Source organism: Scyliorhinus canicula, chromosome 3, assembly GCF_902713615.1.
Source record: "Scyliorhinus canicula chromosome 3, sScyCan1.1, whole genome shotgun sequence".
NCBI classification, from domain to species: Eukaryota; Metazoa; Chordata; class Chondrichthyes; order Carcharhiniformes; family Scyliorhinidae; genus Scyliorhinus; species Scyliorhinus canicula.
Window position 1 is genome coordinate 75404562 of NC_052148.1, and position 22106 is coordinate 75426667.

The 22106-nt window shown below is 42.4% G+C and overlaps 1 protein-coding gene across 3 annotated transcripts in view; it reads left to right on the forward strand.

Moving 5' to 3' along the window:
* The window catches only part of taf1c (TATA-box binding protein associated factor, RNA polymerase I subunit C), a 43709-nt gene that overhangs the window by 13669 nt on the left and 7934 nt on the right, over nt 1-22106 (forward strand). For all 3 annotated transcript variants that reach the window (XM_038790755.1, XM_038790757.1, XM_038790756.1), the window contains 10 exons: nt 1571-1680; nt 2152-2247; nt 2840-2910; nt 3938-4185; nt 8874-8999; nt 9866-9983; nt 12945-13016; nt 14685-14820; nt 15748-15876; nt 21178-21355. In XM_038790755.1, the coding sequence (XP_038646683.1) occupies nt 1571-1680; nt 2152-2247; nt 2840-2910; nt 3938-4185; nt 8874-8999; nt 9866-9983; nt 12945-13016; nt 14685-14820; nt 15748-15876; nt 21178-21355 (1284 nt within the window). The remainder of the gene's footprint in view (nt 1-1570; nt 1681-2151; nt 2248-2839; nt 2911-3937; nt 4186-8873; nt 9000-9865; nt 9984-12944; nt 13017-14684; nt 14821-15747; nt 15877-21177; nt 21356-22106) is intronic.

Consider the following 22106-nt stretch of genomic DNA (forward strand, 5'->3'; position numbering starts at 1 on the left):
TGGAGCACATTTCATAATCACCAAACATCCCTAAGTGCTTTACAGCCAAAGAAGTACTGGTCAAAGTGTCAACACTGTTGTAATGGCGTGTTCGTGGTCTTAGCCAGGATAGTAGAGGAGGAGGTGGACCTTTGGTGGCGATATTTGGGGTTTCAGAGAAGCTGAAGCCCATGGAGAGGAGGATGGCCGATGTTGTGGCCTTCGCCTCTCTGATTGCACAGTGGCAATTTTTACTGGAGTGGCGGTCAGCATCGCCACCAGGGGTAGTGGCTCGGTTGAGTGATCTGTACAACTTCCTGAGGTTAGAGAAGATAAAGTATGAGTTAAGGGGCTCAGCAGGGGGGGGTTTGAGAAAAGATTGGGGATGTTTGTGACCGTGTTTAAGGAGCTGTTCGTCGTGTGGTTGGGGGGGGGGGGGGGGGGGGGTGGAAATGGGGGGAGATCTGTACAGACTGTATAGTTGATTGTTGGGAAGTATGTCTCCCAGGGTGTTTATTTGTTGTAATCTGTTTTGATATATGTTTGTAATAAATATATTTTTAAGATACCACTGTTGTAATGTAGAAAATACAGCAGCCAATTTACTGACAACATTGTGATAATAACCTTATGATCTATTGTGATGTTGATTGAGGGATAAATATTAGGCAGGACACTCGAGATAGTTCCCCAGTTCTTTGAAATAATGTTATGTGACCTTTTGTGCCAATCTGTGAGGGGTGCAGTTAATTATTGCATCGCATCCAAAAGATGGCACCTCTGAAGATGCAGCGCTGTCTCAGTACTGTGCTGGAGTGTGAACCTTGAATTTCTTTACTCAAGTCCTGGACTAGGAATTAAACCCACATCGACCAACTAAGCCATGGCTGATACTTAATGGCTGAAACCCAAGCACAGATTCTTGTGGCTCACTACTAACCTTTCTGCAATCCTGAAAATTATTACTTTATTCCTTGTACCCAATTCCATGAGCCCTAATTTTGCACAATAACCTATTTTGTGGCAACTTAGCAAAAGCCTTCTGAAAATCCAAATATATCATTGACTTCCCCCTTATCTACCCTACTCGTTACATCATCAAAACTCTTAAAAAATTATTGTAATGAACTCCAATTGGCTTTATGGTTGGCCAATTGGAGTATGAGCTCCCTCAATGATAGCTCATTGAGGGGGCCCATATAATCACCTGTGTAGGCTTTGTGAGCAGTCTTAAGTTGACTGGACTGCTAGCAGCACTGTTTGTAGCTGCTCCTGTAATATCGTTATTGTAAATAAATATTGGTGTGGTGACGGAACTCCTGCCTCCCGTGGATTACTACAATTATCAAACACAATTTCCCTTTGATAGAACTGCGTTGACTCTACAATATATTATTATCTATGAAATATGTGCCTTGGTGAATAAAACATATTTTCAAAGTTTTCCTACTTGTTCATTCCATTAAAAAATATTTTGTTGAGAATCTGGCCTTTATTGGAAAATCTAATTTTTGTGTGTTTATCATCTATCTTAATTTTCCCTTCAATTTTGTTTGTTCCTGAATTATTTTTTTTTCTCTTTCTTATTAAGTCTTCAAGTTCCTTCCATTAAGCCTGGAAGATCTTTCTTATACCGGGAGGATAATGACAGCTGGAGGAAGGGATGACATGACAATGCGTCCACTTAACTTCACGGAACAGGCATGTTGGGTGAAACATTTTATTTCTCATTTCATGATTACATGTTGACATATAGATCACGACTTAAAGAATATATTATGTATAAATTCATTATCAAAATTGTGATTCAGGCCCCATAGTTATTAAGCAGTGCTAGTTTTAAATTAAATGTACTTCTGCTTAAATTATTTTACTGAGGAGGGGGGGTTATGGGTTTTTTTTCTACAAGCACTGGCTTTAATATTATCTTTGAGTTGCGTTTTTTTCAATAATCAAACTTGATATTCAATTTTGTGAAAATCTTTTTAATATAAGGGTCAGTTTTCTTTTTAACTGGAATTTGGTCTGATAGTTGCAATGTGCTAAGTTATGGCATAATGTAAAATACATTTCGAAGATATTCCTTGACCTGGAGAGATGTAACTATTTGCATTGCTTCTTTCTTCTTGTATATTTGTTATCTGTCACTGATGCTTTTTCATAATTTTAAAGATGGCTAACTTCTTTCTTGATCAACCTACTGATGCCTTCAGTTCAATGGGCAAACTTCTAGAGGAGAACTTTTATTTTGGAGAATCAGCCCTCAGGGTAAGGATGGTTTTTGTTTTCATTAAAAAGATTACAAAAATCCCATAAAAATTATAACAATTAAATTATATGATCTAGGTGAATTGTATGAATTATTATTGTTTGAAATGGTTGTAGTTGGATGCTCATATTTTATTAACAAAATAATTAATACACAATAAATGGGAGGATTTTGAGAGGTGTAGAGGCAGTGAAGGACCTTGGAGTGAATGTCCACAGATCCCTGAAGGTAATAGGACCGGTCAATAAGGAGGACAAGAAGGCCCTCCCCTTTTTGTTCCGTTGACGGTAGATCCCAGCAAATCTTGACTGTCCCCCCCCAGCACTCCTTCCCTACTTTCCCCAATACAACTTATGACAATAGTTGTACATCATAATCAATATTGTATATGACCAATCTAGCTGTCTGGTTTAGCCAGCCTGAGCATTTCTGCCTTCCACCACCAAATTCCTTTCTTATTCCAGAGTTATCCTGTGCTACCGGACCACTACAAATTCAGATTGTATAATGTAGGTCTTCAATGTTTAATATTGTAAGTACAGAGACCTTTGGGTACTAAAAGGTTCACGACTAAAATGCTCTTTCTTCAAGGGAAAGGCAAGAGACACAGCAATAAGTGTAAACCATACGAGGACATTTACAGAGCAAGTACAACAGAAGGAGTAAGTGACATCAGAATTTACAATAATTGCTCTCTCCAATGGGATCCCTCGAACAGATGAATAATTTGTCCAGGTCACATTTCACTTGTGACATCATGATTTATTGAAACAAAATATATTCAATAACTATACATTAGCCCAGCGAATGCAGTTCAGGGTTTAGCACTTAACGTGGAAAATGTAATACTCAATGGCTGTCACTTAGAGCTATTCGTTCATGAAATGAAGGCATTGCTGACAAGGCCAGCATTTATTCCCATCCCTAATTTCCCTTGAGCAATACCGGCATCTCATGAATGAATTTTAAAAAGCTCTAAGTGACATCCGTTGAGTATCAAATTTTCAATGTTAATGACTGCATGACGAAAACCTGAATTGCATTTGCTGGGTTATCGGACTAGATTTTGCAAATATTAAACACCATCTTTAGAATTGCCTCAGATCCATGTCCTGTGGAGAATCCAACGAGGTTATTCTAGGAAGTAATGTAGTTATTGGCAAGTATAATTCTTCTTCAGTTCTCTGGCCAAAGGCAGATCCAACCCAATGCATCAGGACCTCCATCTTGTTTGGGCAAGGAGGCAAGTCCTGAATCCACCCCAGTACAAGGATCGAACCATGATCGAACATGGCACCATGTACATGGATATTATTGTCCGGAACCATCAATAATGTTGGTAGATGCTCTAATTTTCTTTCCAATACATAGCTGATCAGGAATCTCTCCCACTCTAACCCACTACCATTGCTGTAAGTTGGAGAGGCTTGCAAGCTTGTTTGGCTACGTTATGTATGCACCTTCCCTGACCATCAAGTTCTGGAGTGGGACTTGAACCTGGAACTTCCGGTTCAGAGGCAGGGACACTACCATTGTGCCAGAAAGCCTTCCAAGTATAATTATACCAAGTGATTTGTGACGTTACATCAGATGTAGCCCTGCATAAAAATGTTGATAAGGCCTACCAAAGAGTGCAGATGACTGTCCGTTTAGCATTCCACTGATGTATATTCTTCATTAATTTAATAGATGCCCACTTTCTACTTGGAGTAAGCGAACAAGACTTCTAAGTCTGTTGTTGCGAGAGTCTATTTTTGATATTCCACCAAACCTGCTGGCAGAAAATATCCATGAAGAAATGAAGATCCAAAGAAACAAACTTTTATTTGATCCTTCTGCCACTGGAGGTGCCCTGGTGTACTGTCCTTTCTCCAAAGAAGCCCGTTTAGAAGAAGGATGTCTGATCTATCCTGGCAGCGAGTCTATGAACTCACTCAGTATCCTTTGGGTAAACCTGCCTCATTTGTTTTGGAATACCTTGTTAATTATTTGCATTTTTGCACTTTTTTTTAAGTTCAAATCTATCCAACAATGAGACAACCTGGTTGTAAAGTAGCCTGTCTTCGCTTCCCCACAACTCCGTATTTCTCCACAAACAAAGTAATTAAAAAGTGTTTATCGAGCAGCACAGTGGCGCAGTGGGTTAGCCCTGCTGCCTCACTGGCGCTGAGGTCCCAGGTTCGATCCCGGCTCTGGGTCACTGCCGTGTGGAGTTTGCACATTCTCCCTGTGTTTGCGTAGGTTTCACCCCCACAACCCAAAGATGTGCAGGCTAGGTGAATTGGCCATGCTAAATTGCCCCTTAATTGGAAAAATGAATTGGGTACTCTAAATTTATTTAAAAAAAGAAAAGAAAAAAAAGTGTTTATAATGAGAGAAAATGTAGTCTGAATTCTTGTGACCTCTATCACCTGGAAGAACAAGAGGAGCAGATACATGGGAACAGGTTCCTCTTCAGACTACACACCATACTGATCTGGAACTGGATTATTGCTCTTTCACTGTCTCTGAGTCAAAGACGTGGAATTCGTTCCCAAACAGTCCTATCGGTGTATTGATATTTCACACTCATCCTCCTTCATTATAATGCCAGCTTTGTCCGCCTCTCTTGTTAAAACAGAAACAAAGTATTCAGTAAGAACCATTTCCCATGTCTTTCACCTCCACGCACCTTGGGCAGGATTCTCCATTTCTGAGACTAAGTGTTGACGCCAACGGAGAATCCATAAACTTTTACGACAGAAAAGCCGGCACCAATTCTGGACCAATTTCGCTGCTATTAAGGGGCTAGCATGGTGCTGTGTGGAACACAATCGATTCCAATGAAAAACGGTGGAGGATTCATCGGGTCTGTGATCGATAATCAGGAGGCTGGCAAGCTGCAGCCCCACATACACATTACACTCCCTACACACACTTATCCTAGACAAAAATATGGCACTGGTCGTGCTGGCACACGTCCATACAGCTGATTGATCATCTGGGGCCAGAGGGCACATAGCCTTGGGGGGGGGGGGGGGGGGGGAAAAGACCTGTGGCACCAGGTTTAAAGTGGGCTGCTAGCGGTGTGTGCAGCTGCATGGCTGCCTTGCCAGCTGCGGCAATAGTGCTCCGTGCTGGTCTACCCCACAGCCCACCTCCTGGCCACTTAACACCCCCCCCCCCCCCTGTCCCCCAGCCCAGGCAGAAGCCCCCACTGGCCAGATGCGCAGTCTATGTCGATGTTGGACACCTTCCGTACCCCTTCTCTCTTCCTCAGCAGCCGCCACGTCCCTTTCACGATTTTTAAAAGCACAAGTGAACCACGCTGTCAGAAACTCGGCCCATCGGAGGCGGAGAATCATGGAGGCCCTGGAGAGTACCGAGTTGGACCGGCTAATGATATGCAAACGGTACCTACTGTATGTGCGGAGTGAAACGCATTGACGCCATTTTCAAGGTGGGCGAGCATCGCAATTTGGATTCAAATCGCCGCCTGATGCGATTTTGCTGTCGGAAGCTATTCTCCGCCCAATCACATTTCATATTTCGGCCTCGGCTGACAGAGAATCCCACCCCTTACCTTTTTTGTCTCTAAATCAGTGTTCTTCAAACTTTTTTTCCGGGGACCCATTTTTACCAGCCGGCCGACCTTTGCGACCCACGCCGGCCGACCTGCGTGACCCACCATTTTCTTTTACCTTGTTTGCTGCTGGCAAAAATGGAGGAAATGGTTTTGGGTCCCTTTGGCCCTCGTAACCGCCCCTCCAATGGAACCTGTTGGATGAAGGTGAAGCCTTCCGGTGTCGGAAAGTATGGAGTCTCCATCTGTCCAAAGTTCTGAATTTTTTTCCTGTAAAATTTTATCAAATAAGCCCCTCCCCTGAACTTGTAAAAAAAAATAAAATGAATAAATGAATAAAAACCACTACAGAACTTGTAAAACAAAAAGCTGCAACCGTTTAAATAAATTGCGGCTGCACTGAGCATGCGTGCCCGATTTGCGCATGCGCACCGATCATCGTATACACAAGCGGGCAAATTTTCTTTTTACATGTTCCTGGCCGCTTGCAGCCGGCATTATGAAAAGCCGGCTGCTGCACAGGGATTTGCGCGATCGGGAGCACCGCGGACAACGGCTCCGCGACCTTCCCGACAACCGCCCACGACCCACCCGCAGGTCGCGCCTCCGACTTTGAAGAACACTGCTCTAAATGATCCTACTCTTTCCTTGCAAACCCTTTTGCTCTTTGTGTTTATAAAACATCTTTGGGTTTTCCTTTATTTTGATTGCTTTTTCATACCCTCTTCTTTGCTTTCTTAATTTCCTTTTAACTTGTACGCCTGTACTTTCTATACTCTTCCAGGCTTTCTGCAGTAGTGCGTTCTTGGCATCTGTCAAATATTTCCCTTTTTGCATTCTACTACTTATGCACTCGCCATGTTCTTGAATGCCTCCCAATCCTCTGACTGCTTCATTTTTGGACCACGGCAGGCTATGTGATGTGGGTTCACCCACAGTGCTGTTAGGGAGGGAGTTCCATAATTTTGACTTGTTACAGTGAAGGAACAGTGATATATTTCCAAGTCAGGATGGTGTGCGGCTTGGAAGGGAACTTGAAGGTGGTGGTGTTCCCAATCATCTGCTGCCTTTGTCCTAGGTTGCAGAAGTCGCAGATTTCGAAGTATAGAATCTCCGCAGAGTGAATACATGTGGAATGGTTGGCAGTATGCAACGATATAGATTTCTTTGAACGACACAATAACTCTCCACTCCCCGAAGGGTCTCCCTCGTCGACCTGCACCCAGCTCGCGGTTTCTATTCTATGAGGGCTTCCCTTATTAAGGGGAGGCCCCGCCACCGGGGAAGTTCATATTACTCTGACCTCCGTGGGGGTTATAACAGGAAGGTGCTGTCAAAGGAGCCATGGTGAGTACTGCAGTTTATCTTTAGATGTATACGTGCTGCCACTGTGCATTGGTGGTCAAGGAAGTTAATGTTGAAGGTGGTGGATGTGGTGCCAATCAAATGGCTGCTTTGTCTTGGGTGGTGTCAAGTTTCCAGAGTGTTGTCGGGGCTGTAGTCTTCTTGGAAAATGGAGAGTTTTACATCACACTCCTGACATGTGCCTTGTAGATGGTGGGCAGGCTTTGGGGAGTCAGGAGATGCGTTACTCTTTGTAGTATTCCCAGATTATGACCTGCTGTTGTCACAGTATTTATTTGGTTGGCCCAGTTCAGTTTCTGATCAATGGCAATGACCAGGATATTGATAGTGGGGGCTTCAGCGATGATCCACCACTTCTGCTAGGTCTGTTCTGCCGGTGGAACAAAGCATGCCCCAAAGGTGGCAATAGGACATGTCTATAATTCTGTGGGTATGACTGTCATGGTGTTGCTTGACTGGTTTGAAGGACAACTCTCCAAATTTTGCCACACGTCCGCAGATGTTAGTCAGGAGGATGTTGCAGGGTCGACACAGGTGGATGTGCCAGTATTGTTTCAGCTGCCTGAGTCTCAAGTTTAGTGTCTCAACTAAAAGCGATCACTCCTTCATACAACATAGAACAGTACAGCACAGAACAGGCCCTTCGGCCCTCGATGTTGTGCCGAGCAATGATCACCCTACTCAAACCCACGTATCCACCCTATACCCGTAACCCAACAACCCCCCCTCCCCTTAACCTTACTTTTTAGGACACTACGGGCAATTTAGCATGGCCAATCCACCTAACCCGCACATCTTTGGACTGTGGGAGGAAACCGGAGCACCCGGAGGAAACCCACGCACACACGGGGAGGACGTGCAGACTCCACACAGACATTGACCCAGCCGGGAATCGAACCTGGGACCCTGGAGCTGTGAAGCATTTATGCTAACCACCATGCTACCGTGCTGCCCCCAAAAAAAATAAAGAGCAACATGCCATGGTGGGATTTGAACCTGGAACCCCAGAACATGACTATGGATCTCTGGCTTACTAGTCCAGTGACAATACCACTGCACCATCACCTCCCCCATTCAGTAATGCAGTATGCTGTAATTTGACAATTTAAAAGCATAACCTGGGCCGAAAGGGGCAAGAATATTACACTGAGTCAAGCTGATACCTTTAAACTCTTCAGTTTGTCTCTTTTGAGCACAGAAAGAATCTTTATTCAGAGATTCCTGCTCCTTTACTTTGGAATCTTAACAGCTAAAATTTGTGATTACTAAATAATTTATAATACACCAGTGAAACATGTGTTTCTCTTTAATCAGCATTTATTTATTAGAAATGTAAAGAGTTTTAAAACTGAGATATTAAACTTGTCACTGCTGGAGTTTTGATTTTTAAAATTCAAATTGAGGGGAAGACGCGGATCTGTTTATGCAAGGCACCAGCAAAGTTCCAATGAGTGACTGTTGTGAGTTTTGAAGAAATATTATTCCGGGAGTAAAAAAAAAGAACCAACACCCAAGTTTACTCTCGTTATTCCAAAATTCTGTGGCTTTAATAACCCGTAGCTCACAAATGTCAAAGGCATTTTTGTCGCTGTTGTAAAGCCAAAAATACCTCAATAAAATGTTTATTAAAAAAAAACAAATGTCAAAGGCTACATTTTATCAATACTTTGTTGAAGTTCCTTAATACATTGGTATCAGATTTTCGCAAAATCAGGTTGGATTTTGATGATAAAATGCCAAAATTGAATGTGAAGTTTAAACCAGTGAAGTTTAACTTGAATGGTAGAATCCATCAAATAGATTCCAGTACTGTGGAAGAAGAAGGTAACTGCTTATGTAAACAACTGATATCTGTAGTATTGCTTATATAAATAGAAATGGTTTGCATTTATGTAGCACCTTGCACAGCCTCAGGACGTCCCAAAGCACTTCACGGTAAAGTAGTCATTGCTATAATGCAGGGCCTGGGCATAGTGACTGCCGATTTACACAACAAAGTTCCACAAACAACAATCTCAATATTTTGTTCCAGTGGTGCTGGTGAGAAATTGATATTGGCCAAGATATCAGGGATCCTGTCCTGCTTTTCTCTGAAAAGTGCGGGTGGTGGGATAATTTGGGTTTGTCAGAGAGTTTGGATAAATATCTCCTCTGAAAGATAATACCCGTGGAAAGTGCAACATTGTTGACGCTGTAACTGGTGGAGCTCCACAAGGATCTGTGCAGGGTTGATGGCTGTTACTTTCCAGCCGTTCACGTGGATCCCGCTGATGGCGGTGTGATACTGAATAGGCACTGGAAGTTAATTTAGCAAGGCTCCATTTTAATTGATTAATTTTCAATCTTTGAGAGGTCCACTTAAAGGAACCAGTGTCTGTCAAATCCCGTATTTTTTGCTCAACTGCATATTTTGAAGATTTTTGTTGAACCATTTCTTTAGATATTTTTTGCCTGCGGTTATAACTGGGTAAAGCCACTCTTCCCTCAGGTTGAGAGTATTCCGTGGGCCTGAGTGGCTAAAAGGAACAAGGACAGGATCATGTTCAGGTGTTCCTAAAGCTGCTGATGAAATGATGAAAGATATTTGAGCTCTCAGTGATGGTTTCTTTATTCAATTTTAAAACTTATTAAGTAGTTTAGTGTATATTATTAACAGACTGTTTTATTCTCCAATTTTTCCCGGGTGACAGTTTTTGTCGGAGTTCGATCCGACTATTATTGTGGAATATGGAAACTATCGCAGGAAATGAATCCGTCTATCCTACAGGTAGTTCAGGTGGACAATATGGCTACCTGCATTAATGTTAGGTAAGGACTGAGTTTTTAATGCTCCATTTAGTAGACTCATAATACTCTGGGTGTTATAACTGTCAGGAGCACCAAGGGGGATTGCTGGTAGATCTCCCCTGGGCTTCGTAGAGTAAGAGTTCCCATGGTGACATGGTGAGCGGGATATACCCTCCCTCCGCCCTCCACCCCATGTGATGAATAGACTAGCAATGTCAAATGGGCACATGAACACAGCATTGCTATTGATATGCAAGTCCTGTATGGTGTTCGCAAAAGTGAAGGTATGTAGAAAAATTGCTCAAATCTGGTTGGAAAACTTTTCACAACCGTTTGCCCAATTTGTGCTGTTTTGGACCAATCATAAATAAGGAAGGGTGTAAAGGGAAATCTTGGACAGACTATGCAGACGAGGCCGAGAGGACGAAACCTGTCACACATGTCAATTCCAGCAAGCATTTCATTAGCTGTCATTCGAGCAAGGTTATCTGGTCATATTGAATGATAGGTCCAATAGATAACAAATTTGGACTCATCATTAAGAATGGTGTGCATTTTGTTGATAGTCATATTTGTTTAAGGATGACTATTCCCGTCCCTTTTTCAGGTTTACTGATGTGCATATGCAGGTTGGTCTTAAGGCCCGGCAACACTCAGATATTTGCGTTGCATGTGAAAATTTTCTCAGAATCTTTACGTGCGCTAGATCAGCTAGGCGCGCTTTCAAGGATTAAGCATAGTCAGTTGATGCTGGTTTGGGACAGAATGGCTGCAAGTAGAGGAGTTTGGACTCAACGATTACCTCTTGTTTGATTTGGGATGAAGGCACACAAAATTGAAACCATGCAAAGAACAAACTCCTCGCTTTCTGGAGTATATGGTCAGAGATGTTTTTCTGTGTTTAGTGGCGTTATTAATTGTGTGTGCTAAAAATTACACTGACAATCAATTTAAGATTGCCTGTCAGTCAGGCTCATAGTGTGGCACATTTGCATGCACTGGAAGCTATGTATATTAATGCTGACGTTATTCATGAAGGTTATTCACAACCTCGTCTGAGGTGTGGTGACCCTCGGGTTAAATCATTATCAGTCAGCTCGTTCTCAAAAGGAGAGAACAGCCTATGGTACTTAGGGAACTATGGAGACTTTCACTTTTTCACTTAATAATAATCTTTATTGTTACAAGTAGGCTTACATTAACATTGTAATGAATTTACTGTGAAAAGCCCCTAGTCGCCACATTCCGGCGCCTGTTCGGGTACACAGAGGGAGAATTCAGAATGTCCATTTCACCTGTGGCCATCTACAATAGCCGCCCGTAAAGGACAATGGGAATTATGGTTAGGTTGGGACACAGACAGGACGTAATTTGTGTATATTGCAAACAACAACTCAGACTTATACTGAAACTCGGGATTTCCCGGGACAAATACTTCAGATTGAAACTTACCATAAGCAGCAGACTCGGGATGTCTGCTTGCCTTATTTGGGAGTGCCTACGTTCCTTGGACAATAACGACTAAGACCTGCCCAGCCATCAAGGTATCCGCCCCTAATTGGCTAGGATTGATTAGGGTGATTGAAATCCTAGCGATCCATTGGATCCTTGCCTCGAACCGCCCAAAAGAGCACAAAAGATTTGAGGATAAGAAGAACTGCACAACCAACGTTCTGACTCTTTTGGGGGACCGGCTTCTGTCATCCAACTGGAGCACATCGACCAGCCAAGTTCAAAGGACCCATGATCTCCACCTGAAAGACGATACTCAGCCTAGCCGAACCAGACAACCTCCAGCCGCCACATGTGGGGAACCAGATAAAGGCCTTATCTAACCTGCACAGAGTTGGTCACTTGGAAGTTAAGTAAAGGTCGTTTCAACTGCTAGATATAGTTTAATGTGTAATTTATTAAGTATAGAATTAATCCTATGTTCAATAATAAACTGATTATACTAAATACTTGTTTGGTCATTTGTCCAATACACGGAACACACTCGCACATTGTGGTTATTAATAATAGAAGTCAACACATCTAACAGCACGTCTTTCAGGATTTGTGGAAGGCAACCGGAGGAAACCCACGCAGACACGGGGAGAACGTGCTGACTCCGCATAGACAGTGACTCAAGCCGGGAATCAAACCTGGGATCCTGCGCTGTGAAGCAACAGTGCCACTCACTGTGCTACCCTGCTGCCCAAAAATACACACGGCATTGTTTTTGGTAGACAGAAAGACGGTGTCCACACATTGCACCTGTTTCAGCTAAACAAAATAAGTGATAACGATTGACTGACTCAGTCCCCAGGGCAATGCCTTGACCAATCAGGGTCAAACTGCCTGTTTTAAATTCCAAACAATGCTTTGTACATACCCTACCATTTATTCTATTTTATTTTTTATTGTTTTTTTTTTATTATTCACCATTTTCTTTTCTTTGGTATGTTGGAGGTGCCCTTCTCTTCTATAAATGTGTGTGTATATGTTTCTTATCCTGTGTACATAATGGTAAATATACTTTGTTCAAAACCCAATATGAAACATTTATTAAAAAAAACAATGCTTTGCAGTCACCTGGTGAATTCTCCATGGCAATGCCTCCCTCAGTCAGAGTCTACGTGCCAACCAATCAGCACTTTGGCAATGCCTCCACCAGTAAGAGTCTACTTGCCAACCAATCAGCACTTTCTTCTCGTACGGTATAAATTGTTGTTTTCCCCTTCCAGCACTGTTCTTGAAAAGTGTTCTGATGAGTGCAAGATGAAAATCCTCAACATGTCTCTTTTTTTCAGCAATTTATACCTATGCTGTTTTCTGGTTCGCACGTTTTTGTTAGACATTCTACGGCCATTCCATAATCCAAAACATTTTGAAATGCAGAAATGACTTGGTCTTAAGCATGCGGACTGGAGTGGTTATATATAAAAGGTTCAGAAAAAAGTACTGAAATAATTTAGTGATAATCTGTCCTTTTTACCTCAGCCCTCATGTTCCTGGAGAGGTGGTGATTGCCAATGAGAGTGGAGCTGCCTATCTCTGGATCCTGGACAAAGGGTAAATTGCAATTGTGCTCTTTCTCAAAAATCCCTGTGTAGGTGAAAATGAAATCATTCTAAATGATAAGCGAAACTTAATTGAATTGTAGTTACAGTATCCTTTCATACTTAACCATCGAGTGATGACATATCAAGTTAAACTTTTACTAGCCAAAACTATTTTGGCAGGAAACAACAAAGAGTTAAACAAAGCGTAAACCCAGAGTTTTACTATCTTAGTCAAATTTTACATAATTTTATTTAGTGGGAGTGAAGGGTAATGTTGGTTACTGATGTACAGAAGAGGTTATTGAAAATGAATTTAGTTCTGCATCTGGGTTATAATCTGCCAACACAAACGTTTAAGCACCATTTTTTATTTGCCAAAGATTATTTGTGCACCTTTTGACAGCAATTATCTTATCCCAACAATGTTTGGTTATAAATCAAAATTGCCACTTGTGCTTTTTTTTGTTGCATCAAGCATTTCACTTGTTTATATAACTCTATGTTTATCCTGTAAAAAGAGTAATGTGCTCTCTTTAGATGAAAGGAATTTGAAAAGGTTGTTATTTCATGCTATGATATATTTTATTTGTCGTGGTATTTAAAAGAAAAAGCCCATTGTGCACATTGAACAACATGGCGTAGGAGAAACTTTAGGGCATTATAACTCAGTGAACTAACTTCCCAGCCTGACAGTATCAGCTGTTGCACACAAGATACTCTCGAGTAAACTATTAGCTCCGTGAAGTCTTGATTTAGGCTAACATTGAAACAAAATAACATTTGAAACAGGTAGTGTGTCGTAGAAACATAGACAAAATAGGAAGAAATGTCAGCCAGAAGTCCATTTTTTTTTTTTAAATTTACATCAATTACCATCTTACATTTCTAGAAATATTTAATTCGACCTGACCATGAAGGGGAGGTCTTGTGGCCCAATGGGTAATGCCCCTGCCTCTGAGCCATAGTTTCTGCTTCAAGCACCATTCCAGGACTTGTTGACCACAGAAGGGGTATTCATGATGCAGCCAAAGAGGTTGATAATTTATCTGCTAATCCTTCAACTCAACCACGGAAGGCAGGAAGAGTGGGAGAGATTCCTAGTCAGTGATGCTTAATGCAGAGTGGAACCCTCTAGCAATAACCACTTGCCTCTCTATGAAATAGAGAGGGATGCCTACCGTCCCTTGTGGATTCTGACTAATTACAGACAGGACAGATCTTGAAAGAGAACCCAAAATTGTGCCCACCTCTTCTACTGCTCATGCCTTCTCCTCTGATATAAACTGTGTCTTTACTGCCATCCATAGAGCCAGATTCTTGATCCTGACCTCGTATACTGATCCCAAGGAAGTTTAAAAAGTGCAGTGGTCGAGGGTACATGTGTGTGTGCACAGTGTGTCTTGTCCTTCCCTTTGATTCAATGTCCAATTGAGCCAATGTCCAACAGCCTGACCAATCAAGAGGAGACATGTTCCTTGCTGAATCCGATGTTTTTATAGGGCCTTGAACCTCCAGTTTGTGGAATCTTTTGGGACTTGTAAAATTTGACACTGCACTGGCTGTGGCGAAACTACTAAATGTAACTTGTTTTGATAGACTAATATTTTCTATCTATGTTAGTCGAAAGAATAGTTTGTTGTTCATTTTTATTTTCTGTCTTGTTAAAATGCTATCTTAGCCTTCAGAAAATACGAAAGGAAAGTGACAACCTCTATTTCAATGCTCAGTTGCCTTGGAGATGGTGCGATTTCACAGCTCACCCAAGGGTCTATATGTATGCTGACAGAACTGGGCTTGATTTAACCGACACGAGGGTAAGTTAATTTTCAAACTGTTGTAGAACTTGTGGGACTCCAGTTCAGGAATATTCTGTAATCTTTAGGAAGTTCTGATTCTTGTTTGCTCTTTCCCCATCTCACTCATTTCCAATAAAAATGGTAATAAATGTATCAATATTGGTGTTCGGCTGTGTTGCGAAAATGAGTTTTTAATGCCCATGCAATAGACACCTTTGTGGTGTGTGTAACTGTATTCCTGCATTTTCTGGGACGTTTTGTATGGAAGTAATTCAAACACTTACTAGAATATTTGCAGATGGGCATGTTAGTATAACACTGGACATTGGCAATTGGTAGCACCAATTGAAATATTAGGCAAAAAAACAGTTGTTGCGCAGTTGTTGGGAAATTGAGTTTGCCTTGGATGCTTTCTTGGCTTCAGTGACTTAAGTCACTGCTCTAACCGGTTTAAGTGTTATATATTTATGGGAGCTGGTTCATTCCTGCCTTATACCTACCCGCACAATAACAAAACGCAGGAGCGGGAGTGGATATTAGTGTCTTTCACACGTGTGCTTCTTCACTCTCTTCAGAAGTGAACTTGGTGAGGCGTGGCCAGATGCAACTCATTAAAATGTTTCATATCACAGAACAAGAGATGTGATCAGATTTGCTTAATTCAGTCAGTCTATTTGCTTTTCTTATACAAAATGGTAAATGTGAGCATACTCTGCTTTAGGAACACAATATTAGAAGTATTTTTTTCTAAACCTTCTGCGGAAATTTTACTTTTTAAATGCTGAGACATGGCCACCGTGCACCATCTTTCATCGTAGCCACAGTATTTTTTTTTGCTATTTGTGCGGTAATGCCACTGCTGGATAATGCACAAGTATATTGCACGTCATTCTTGTCTGAATATTATTTTCTGATTCTAAACTTTTAAAATAATGTAACTTTTAGGCTGGCGAGACCTGTAACCAAACATTGTTTAAGATCGGAGCGGTTGCTGACTGCCAGAGAGGGGAACGTGTGATTCTTCCCAAACATCTACGGGATGTAAATCCGTGCCATCATCTTATTACTACACAGGTTTGTGCCTTTTAATATTTTTGGGTTTGCAATGACCTGATTTTCTTTGCTTCTTTGGTAGTCCATTAGTGAAATGAGTAAGTAAGTCAGTGCACCTAGGCATGAGAACATTATCTTTGATTCATCACCATGTGGATGAGACTTTAAACCAAACTCCTGTTCAACTAAGATACCACAGCTAAATTCATGTAGTACACTGGTTTGCACTGTGGCCTCACAGCTCCAGGGTCCCAGGTTCGATTCCTGGCTTGGGTCACATCTGTGCCGAGTCTGCACATTCTCCTCGTGTCTGCGTGGGTTTCCTCCGGGTGCTCTGGTTTCCTCCCACAAGTCTCGAAAGTCGTGCTATTAGGTGAATTGGGTGTTCTGAATTCACCCTCAATGTACTCAAACAGGCGCCGGTGTGTGGCGACTAGGGGAATTTCACAGTAATATAATTTCAGTGTTAATGTAAGTCTACTTGTGACACGAAAGATTATAAAGATTATAAAAAGAGGAAAAATTCATTCTAATGCCCTGACCAAAAATTCCTCCCTCCCCATTCAGAACAAATTGACTGGCTATTTATCTAATTTGATATGGGTGAACTTTTCATTGTGCAAATTGGCTGCTGTTTTGCCTACAAAAGAGTAACTGTATGTTAAAATTAATTCATTGGTTGTGAAGCACTTTCGAATAACCTGAGGCTGTCCTCGGACGCTATAAATATTTCCCTTCCTTTTTTTCTTTAGCTCATTCATTGAGCATACTCCGAACAGAAATCGATAGATAATGACATCAAGGATAAGATAGTATGGGGAAGTGGTAATGAGATAAATTATCAGCCATGATCCAATTGAATGGCAGAGCAGGCTCGATGGGCCAAATGGCCTACTCCAGTTCTTATTTCTCTCACTCACGTACATGCACACGCTTTTCTCCCCTTTTGCTCCCTGTATTTTGCACTTCGAGCTTAGGGATATTGCCGAATATTCTTGAAGTTGGGGGGGGGGGGATAGAAGGCGGGTTGTCTTCTTGCACATCAACTCGAGAAGCAGGCAGCCTCCTGAGAAATTCCTCAGATTCAGAGCAAAGAAGGGAATCTAGTCTCAGCCCCTCTCCAGGTAAATGCGGCTTTCAGTATGTTTTACTGTGAGCTATACAAGTCTGAGCCTCCTCCAGGTACCTCAGACATGATGACGTTTCTAGATGGTTTACACATTCCAACCATTGAGGAAGGCAGGAAACGGAAACTGTAATCCCCCTTAAGCTCAGAAGAAATCATTCGGCTGCCAACTGGCAAAGCTCCGAGTCCTGGCAGCAACTCGCACAAATTTTGAGGTTCTCAGAGCAACTAATACCTTTAATTTTCAACATGCTCAATGATTCACTGTCTAGGGGATTGTTACCCACAACCTTGACCCAAGCCACAATCTAGATGCTCCAGAAAGAGGGTAAGGATCCAATGGAGTGTGGGTCATACCGAGGCATTTCACTCCTCAACACTGAGTCTTAGCAATCCGGATGGAGCCATGTCTTCCGGGTATAATTTTGGAGGATCAGACAGGCTTTATCAAGCATGTGGGCAGCATGGTAGTATTGTGGTTAGCACAATTGCTTCACAGCTCCAGGGTCCCAGGTTCGAATCCCGGCTTGGGTCACTGTCTGTGCGGAGTCTGCACATTCTCCCCGTGTGTGCTTGGGTTTCCTCCAGGTGCTCCGGTTTCCTCCCACAGTCCAAAGATGTGCAGGTTAGGTGGATTGGCCATGATAAATTGCCCTTAGTGTACAAAATTGTCCATCGTATTGGGTGGGGTTACTGGGTTATGGGGATAGGGTGGAGGTGTGGGCTTGGGTAGGGTGCTCTTTCCAAGAACTGGTGCAGGCTTGATGGGCTGAATGGCCTCCCTCCTTCTGCACTTGAAATTCGATGAAATCAAAGGAAACAGTATCGGCCAATATCTGATATTTCTTGAACATTGCCCTAACTCCCTCTCCTGCTCAGGAACCCGAAGTTATAGTGTCTTTGGATGCAGAAAAGGCGTTTGATAGTGTGGAGTGGAACTACCTTTTTGAGGCCTTGGGATAGATTTGTTTTTTGCCCCAAATTCTCCTCCTGGGTTGTTTGATGTACAATTCCCCGAAAGCCAACATCCGCATGAATATGACTTCCTCCGAATACTTTTTGTTGGGCAGGGCCACTAGACAAGGCTGCCCCCTTTCTCCATTGCTCTTCACAGTGGCTATTGTACCTCTGACGATAGCATTGAGATCATCAGAGGGATGGAAGGGAATACATCGAAAGGGGAGGAGCACCGGATCTCACTATACGCAGATGACCTACTTTTATATATTACGGATCCAGTCTCCTCAATAGAAAACATCATGAAGATACTCAGAAGATTTGGCACATTCTCAGGCTATAAAGTAAACATCAGTAAAGTGAGTGTTTTTGCCAGTAAACTCAATGGCCAGAGGGGCTCAGCTTGTTTCACTGGCGTTTCGCCCCTCGCCCTCTAATATCTAGGGATCCGTGTGGCCCATAACTAGGCCTTACTTGACAAACTGAACTTGTCAAACCTCATCAGCAAGATCAAAATGGTCTTACAGAGGTGGAATAACCTTCCCCGACTCTATCGGGCAGGATCCAAACCGTTAAAATGAATCTGCTGCCTAGGTTTCTGTTCTTATTTCATAGTATCCCCATTTTTTTGTCCAAAGCATTTTTTATTACGATCAACAAATTAATATTGGCGTTTGTCTGGGCAGGTAAGAGTCCCAGAGTTTGCAGCGCTCTATTTCAGAGAGACAGAGGATCGAGTGGTTTAGCCCACCTGAATGTCCTGTTTAATTACTGGGCTGCCAAAATGCAGAAAATTCTACAATGGTTAACTGAACCAAAGTCGAACTGGAGTAGATTGGAGGCATAGACTTGTGCTGCAGTCTCCTCCATAATTATTACACCACTGCCCTTTTCTCCAATAGGCCTTTCCTTGAACCCTGTGGTGATTTCCTCCTTCAGTATTTGGAAGCGGTTTTGGCAGCACTTCAGACTTCTCTCACTGTCCTCACTTGCCTCAATATGTGATAACCACCTTATTGTGCCTTCGAGCTTGGATCCATCGTTCAGGTCTTGGAAAATGGGAGGTCTGGTACACTTTGGGGATTTATTCCTAGATGGAAGCTTTTCCACCCTTGAAAAATTGCATTCTGTCTGGTCCCAACCTTTTTTGTTTATTTCAAATTCGGGATTTGATGCAAGTTATTTTCCTCCTTCCCCCTGGCCCCCCCTTCTTCCCTGCTGGAAAAGGTATTGGCCTTGGCACAGCAGGAGAGAGGGTCAATTTCAAATCTGTACAGCCTCATTCTACTTTTGGATCCTGCCTCTTTGAATAGAGTATATGAGAAATGGGGGAGGAACTAAGCTCTGTGCTTACTGAGGAGGTTTGGACAGAAACCTTCTAGAGTGTGATCTCCACTTCATCTTGTGCCAGACTGAGTTTGGTTCAGTTCAAAGTGCTACATAGAACGCATTGGACAAAGGCAAGGATGAGTGGATTCTTTCAAGATGCGGAGAACGAGTGTTACTGCTGTTCACTTACACAGGCTAACCATACGCATGCGTTTTGTCCTAAACTTGCTGGATTTTGGGCCTCCTATTTTGACACAATATCTAAGATTTTGCAGACTACTTTTGAACCTTGCCCACTGGTTGCAATATTTGGTTTTCAGAATCCCTGTCTTCTCAGGAGTGAGGCAGATGTTCTTGCCTTCGCCTCCTTAATAACCAGGAAGTGTATATTGCTCAACTGGAGATCCCCCTCCCCACCCAGGGCATTGGCCTGGATGGAGACTTTATATCGGTCTTAAATCTGGGGAAAGTGAAGTATACCATCAAAGGCCCGGTGATGAGGTTCTACCAGAGATGGCGGCATTTCATTTCTTTCTTTAAGGACCTGGACTCGTTAGAAGGATGGGGGCCAAGGGGGGTAGGTTTGTATTTGAGAATTTATTAAAGTTATATTGTGTGTATATTTTTGGCTATATCTATAATACGGTATATATTTGGAAACTCAATGAAATTTATTTTTTTTAAGTTGGAGGAGGGGTGAAGAGGAACAAAAGTTATTTTTCAGAATTCCAGGTTGTGCTCCAGGTATTGTTTTTTTAAAATTTAGAGTACCCAATTCATTTTTTCCAATTAGGGGGCAATTTAGCATGGCCAATCCACCTACCCTGCGCATCTTTGGGTTGTGGGGACGAAACCCATGCAAACACGGGGAGAATGTGCAAACACCACATGAACAGTGACCCAGAGCTGGGATCGAACCTGGGACCTCGTGAAGCAGCAATGTTAACCACTGCGCCATTGTGCTGCCCTTGCTATCGGTTCTAATCAATACCGTCATTCAACTTCAGTTCATTTTTGAATTTGAACCAATTCCCCTTTGTTTGAATGTACTGATCAAGTTTTGTACAGCTCTTCCAGCATTTAATAAATATTAGGTTTCCCCGATAACATGTTGGTAAATACATCTAAACGACATGATAGAGAGCGGGCAGGTAGTCTGTTGATTCCCTTGTCTGTGAGGTAACTGACTGTATCATTTGGTTTCTGTATCCAAAACTAGGAAAGAGTAAAAATGACCTGTGATTGTGTTTGCGTCAGCTGGGAACAAGAAGAGGTTTCCGTGTGTTATGCTCTGGTAGCACAGTGACACAGTGTTGCTTCACAGCGCCAGAGTCCCAGGTTCGATTCCCAGCTTGGGTCACTGTCTGTGCGAAGTCTCCACGTTCTCCCTGTGTCTGCGTGGGTTTCTTCTGGGTGCTCCGGATTCCTCCCACAAGTCCCGAAAGACATGCTTGTTAGGTGAATTGGACATTCTGAATTCTCCCTCCGTGTACCCGAACAGGTGCCGGAATGTGGAGACCAGGGGCTTTTCACGGTAACTTATTGCAGTGTTAATGTAAGCCTACTTGTGACAATAAAGATTATTATTATAAGTGCCTAACATTTCTAATGGGTTTACCAGTGAAAAACAAGTCACTTTGTCGATGTACTAGAGAGTGGCTGATGCCAGTAGACTTTATCCCAAGATGAACCAGTAGTGGGGAGAAAATGAGTGCCACGCCGTCCAAAACATATGTTTTTATGGTCCTTCGAGGACCATACAGGTGTGGCAATTACGGGGTCATGATCTAAATGTTTTAAAACTTTGTATCTAATTGTGAAATCTTTGAAAGATTGAAATTAATGTTTAATAGTGACTGGTTCTTGTGGTTACTTGAATACTAAATCAATATTTAACTTTTCAAATATAGTATTCTGCCTACATTGTAGACGAACGATTTCCTACTGTACCTGTCCTAAAGTGGGCCCACATGCTGGAATCACCACCAATGTTTGCGCAAGTTGCATGTGGGGCAGCCAAGAACAGAACAAACAAGATCGTCCTGGGGACGCAACGGACACAGGAGGTGTTACTACTGCAATATTCAGGTGGCTGGTAAACTTCTCACTGCTCTGATTAGTTAGTGAGATTGTGTGGTTTGTCTGCTCCATAATAATGAGGCGCTGACGATTCAGGAGACATAAAACATGTTTTTGGAGGATATAGCTGCGAATGTCTGAAAGTCGTGTGTTTGTTTGTTACTGCCTCTGCTGCTTCTGTGGCCTGGAGTGAGGAATTGGAGGATGTAAGATGACCTGCCAGTTCTGGAAAGGGGGAGTGGAGCTCTCTCGCTTCTGATAAAGGAAGATATAGACGGGATGGTCAAATGGGGAGATAAATAGAAGATGTAATTGAACCCTGAAAAAGTGTGAGATGAAACACTTTGGAAGGAGAAATTTGATAAGGAATTATCCAATGAATGGCATGACACTAGGAAGTTCTGGGGAACAAAGGAACCTTGGCGTGTATTCCCAAAGGTCTCTGAAGGTGGAAAAGGCAGGCTATTAGGGTGGTGAAGCAGGCGTAAGGGCCACTTGCCTTTATCAATCAAGCATAGATTACAAAAGAGGGAGGGCCTTTGTCACCAAATTTAACTAAAGTTCTGGCTGGAGGAGGAGCAAAGTTTAGTCTGTTAGTAAACTGAATACCTCACTCTTAACGTACAAGGTTTTGAGGGTTCTTTAAATGTTGATCTCCAGAATACCATTGATAAATCTTTTTGAAACTGATCACCAATTTGCCAATCATTGTGCAAGTTGCAAATACCAATAGGAGCAAGAGTTGTGCATCTCACATTTG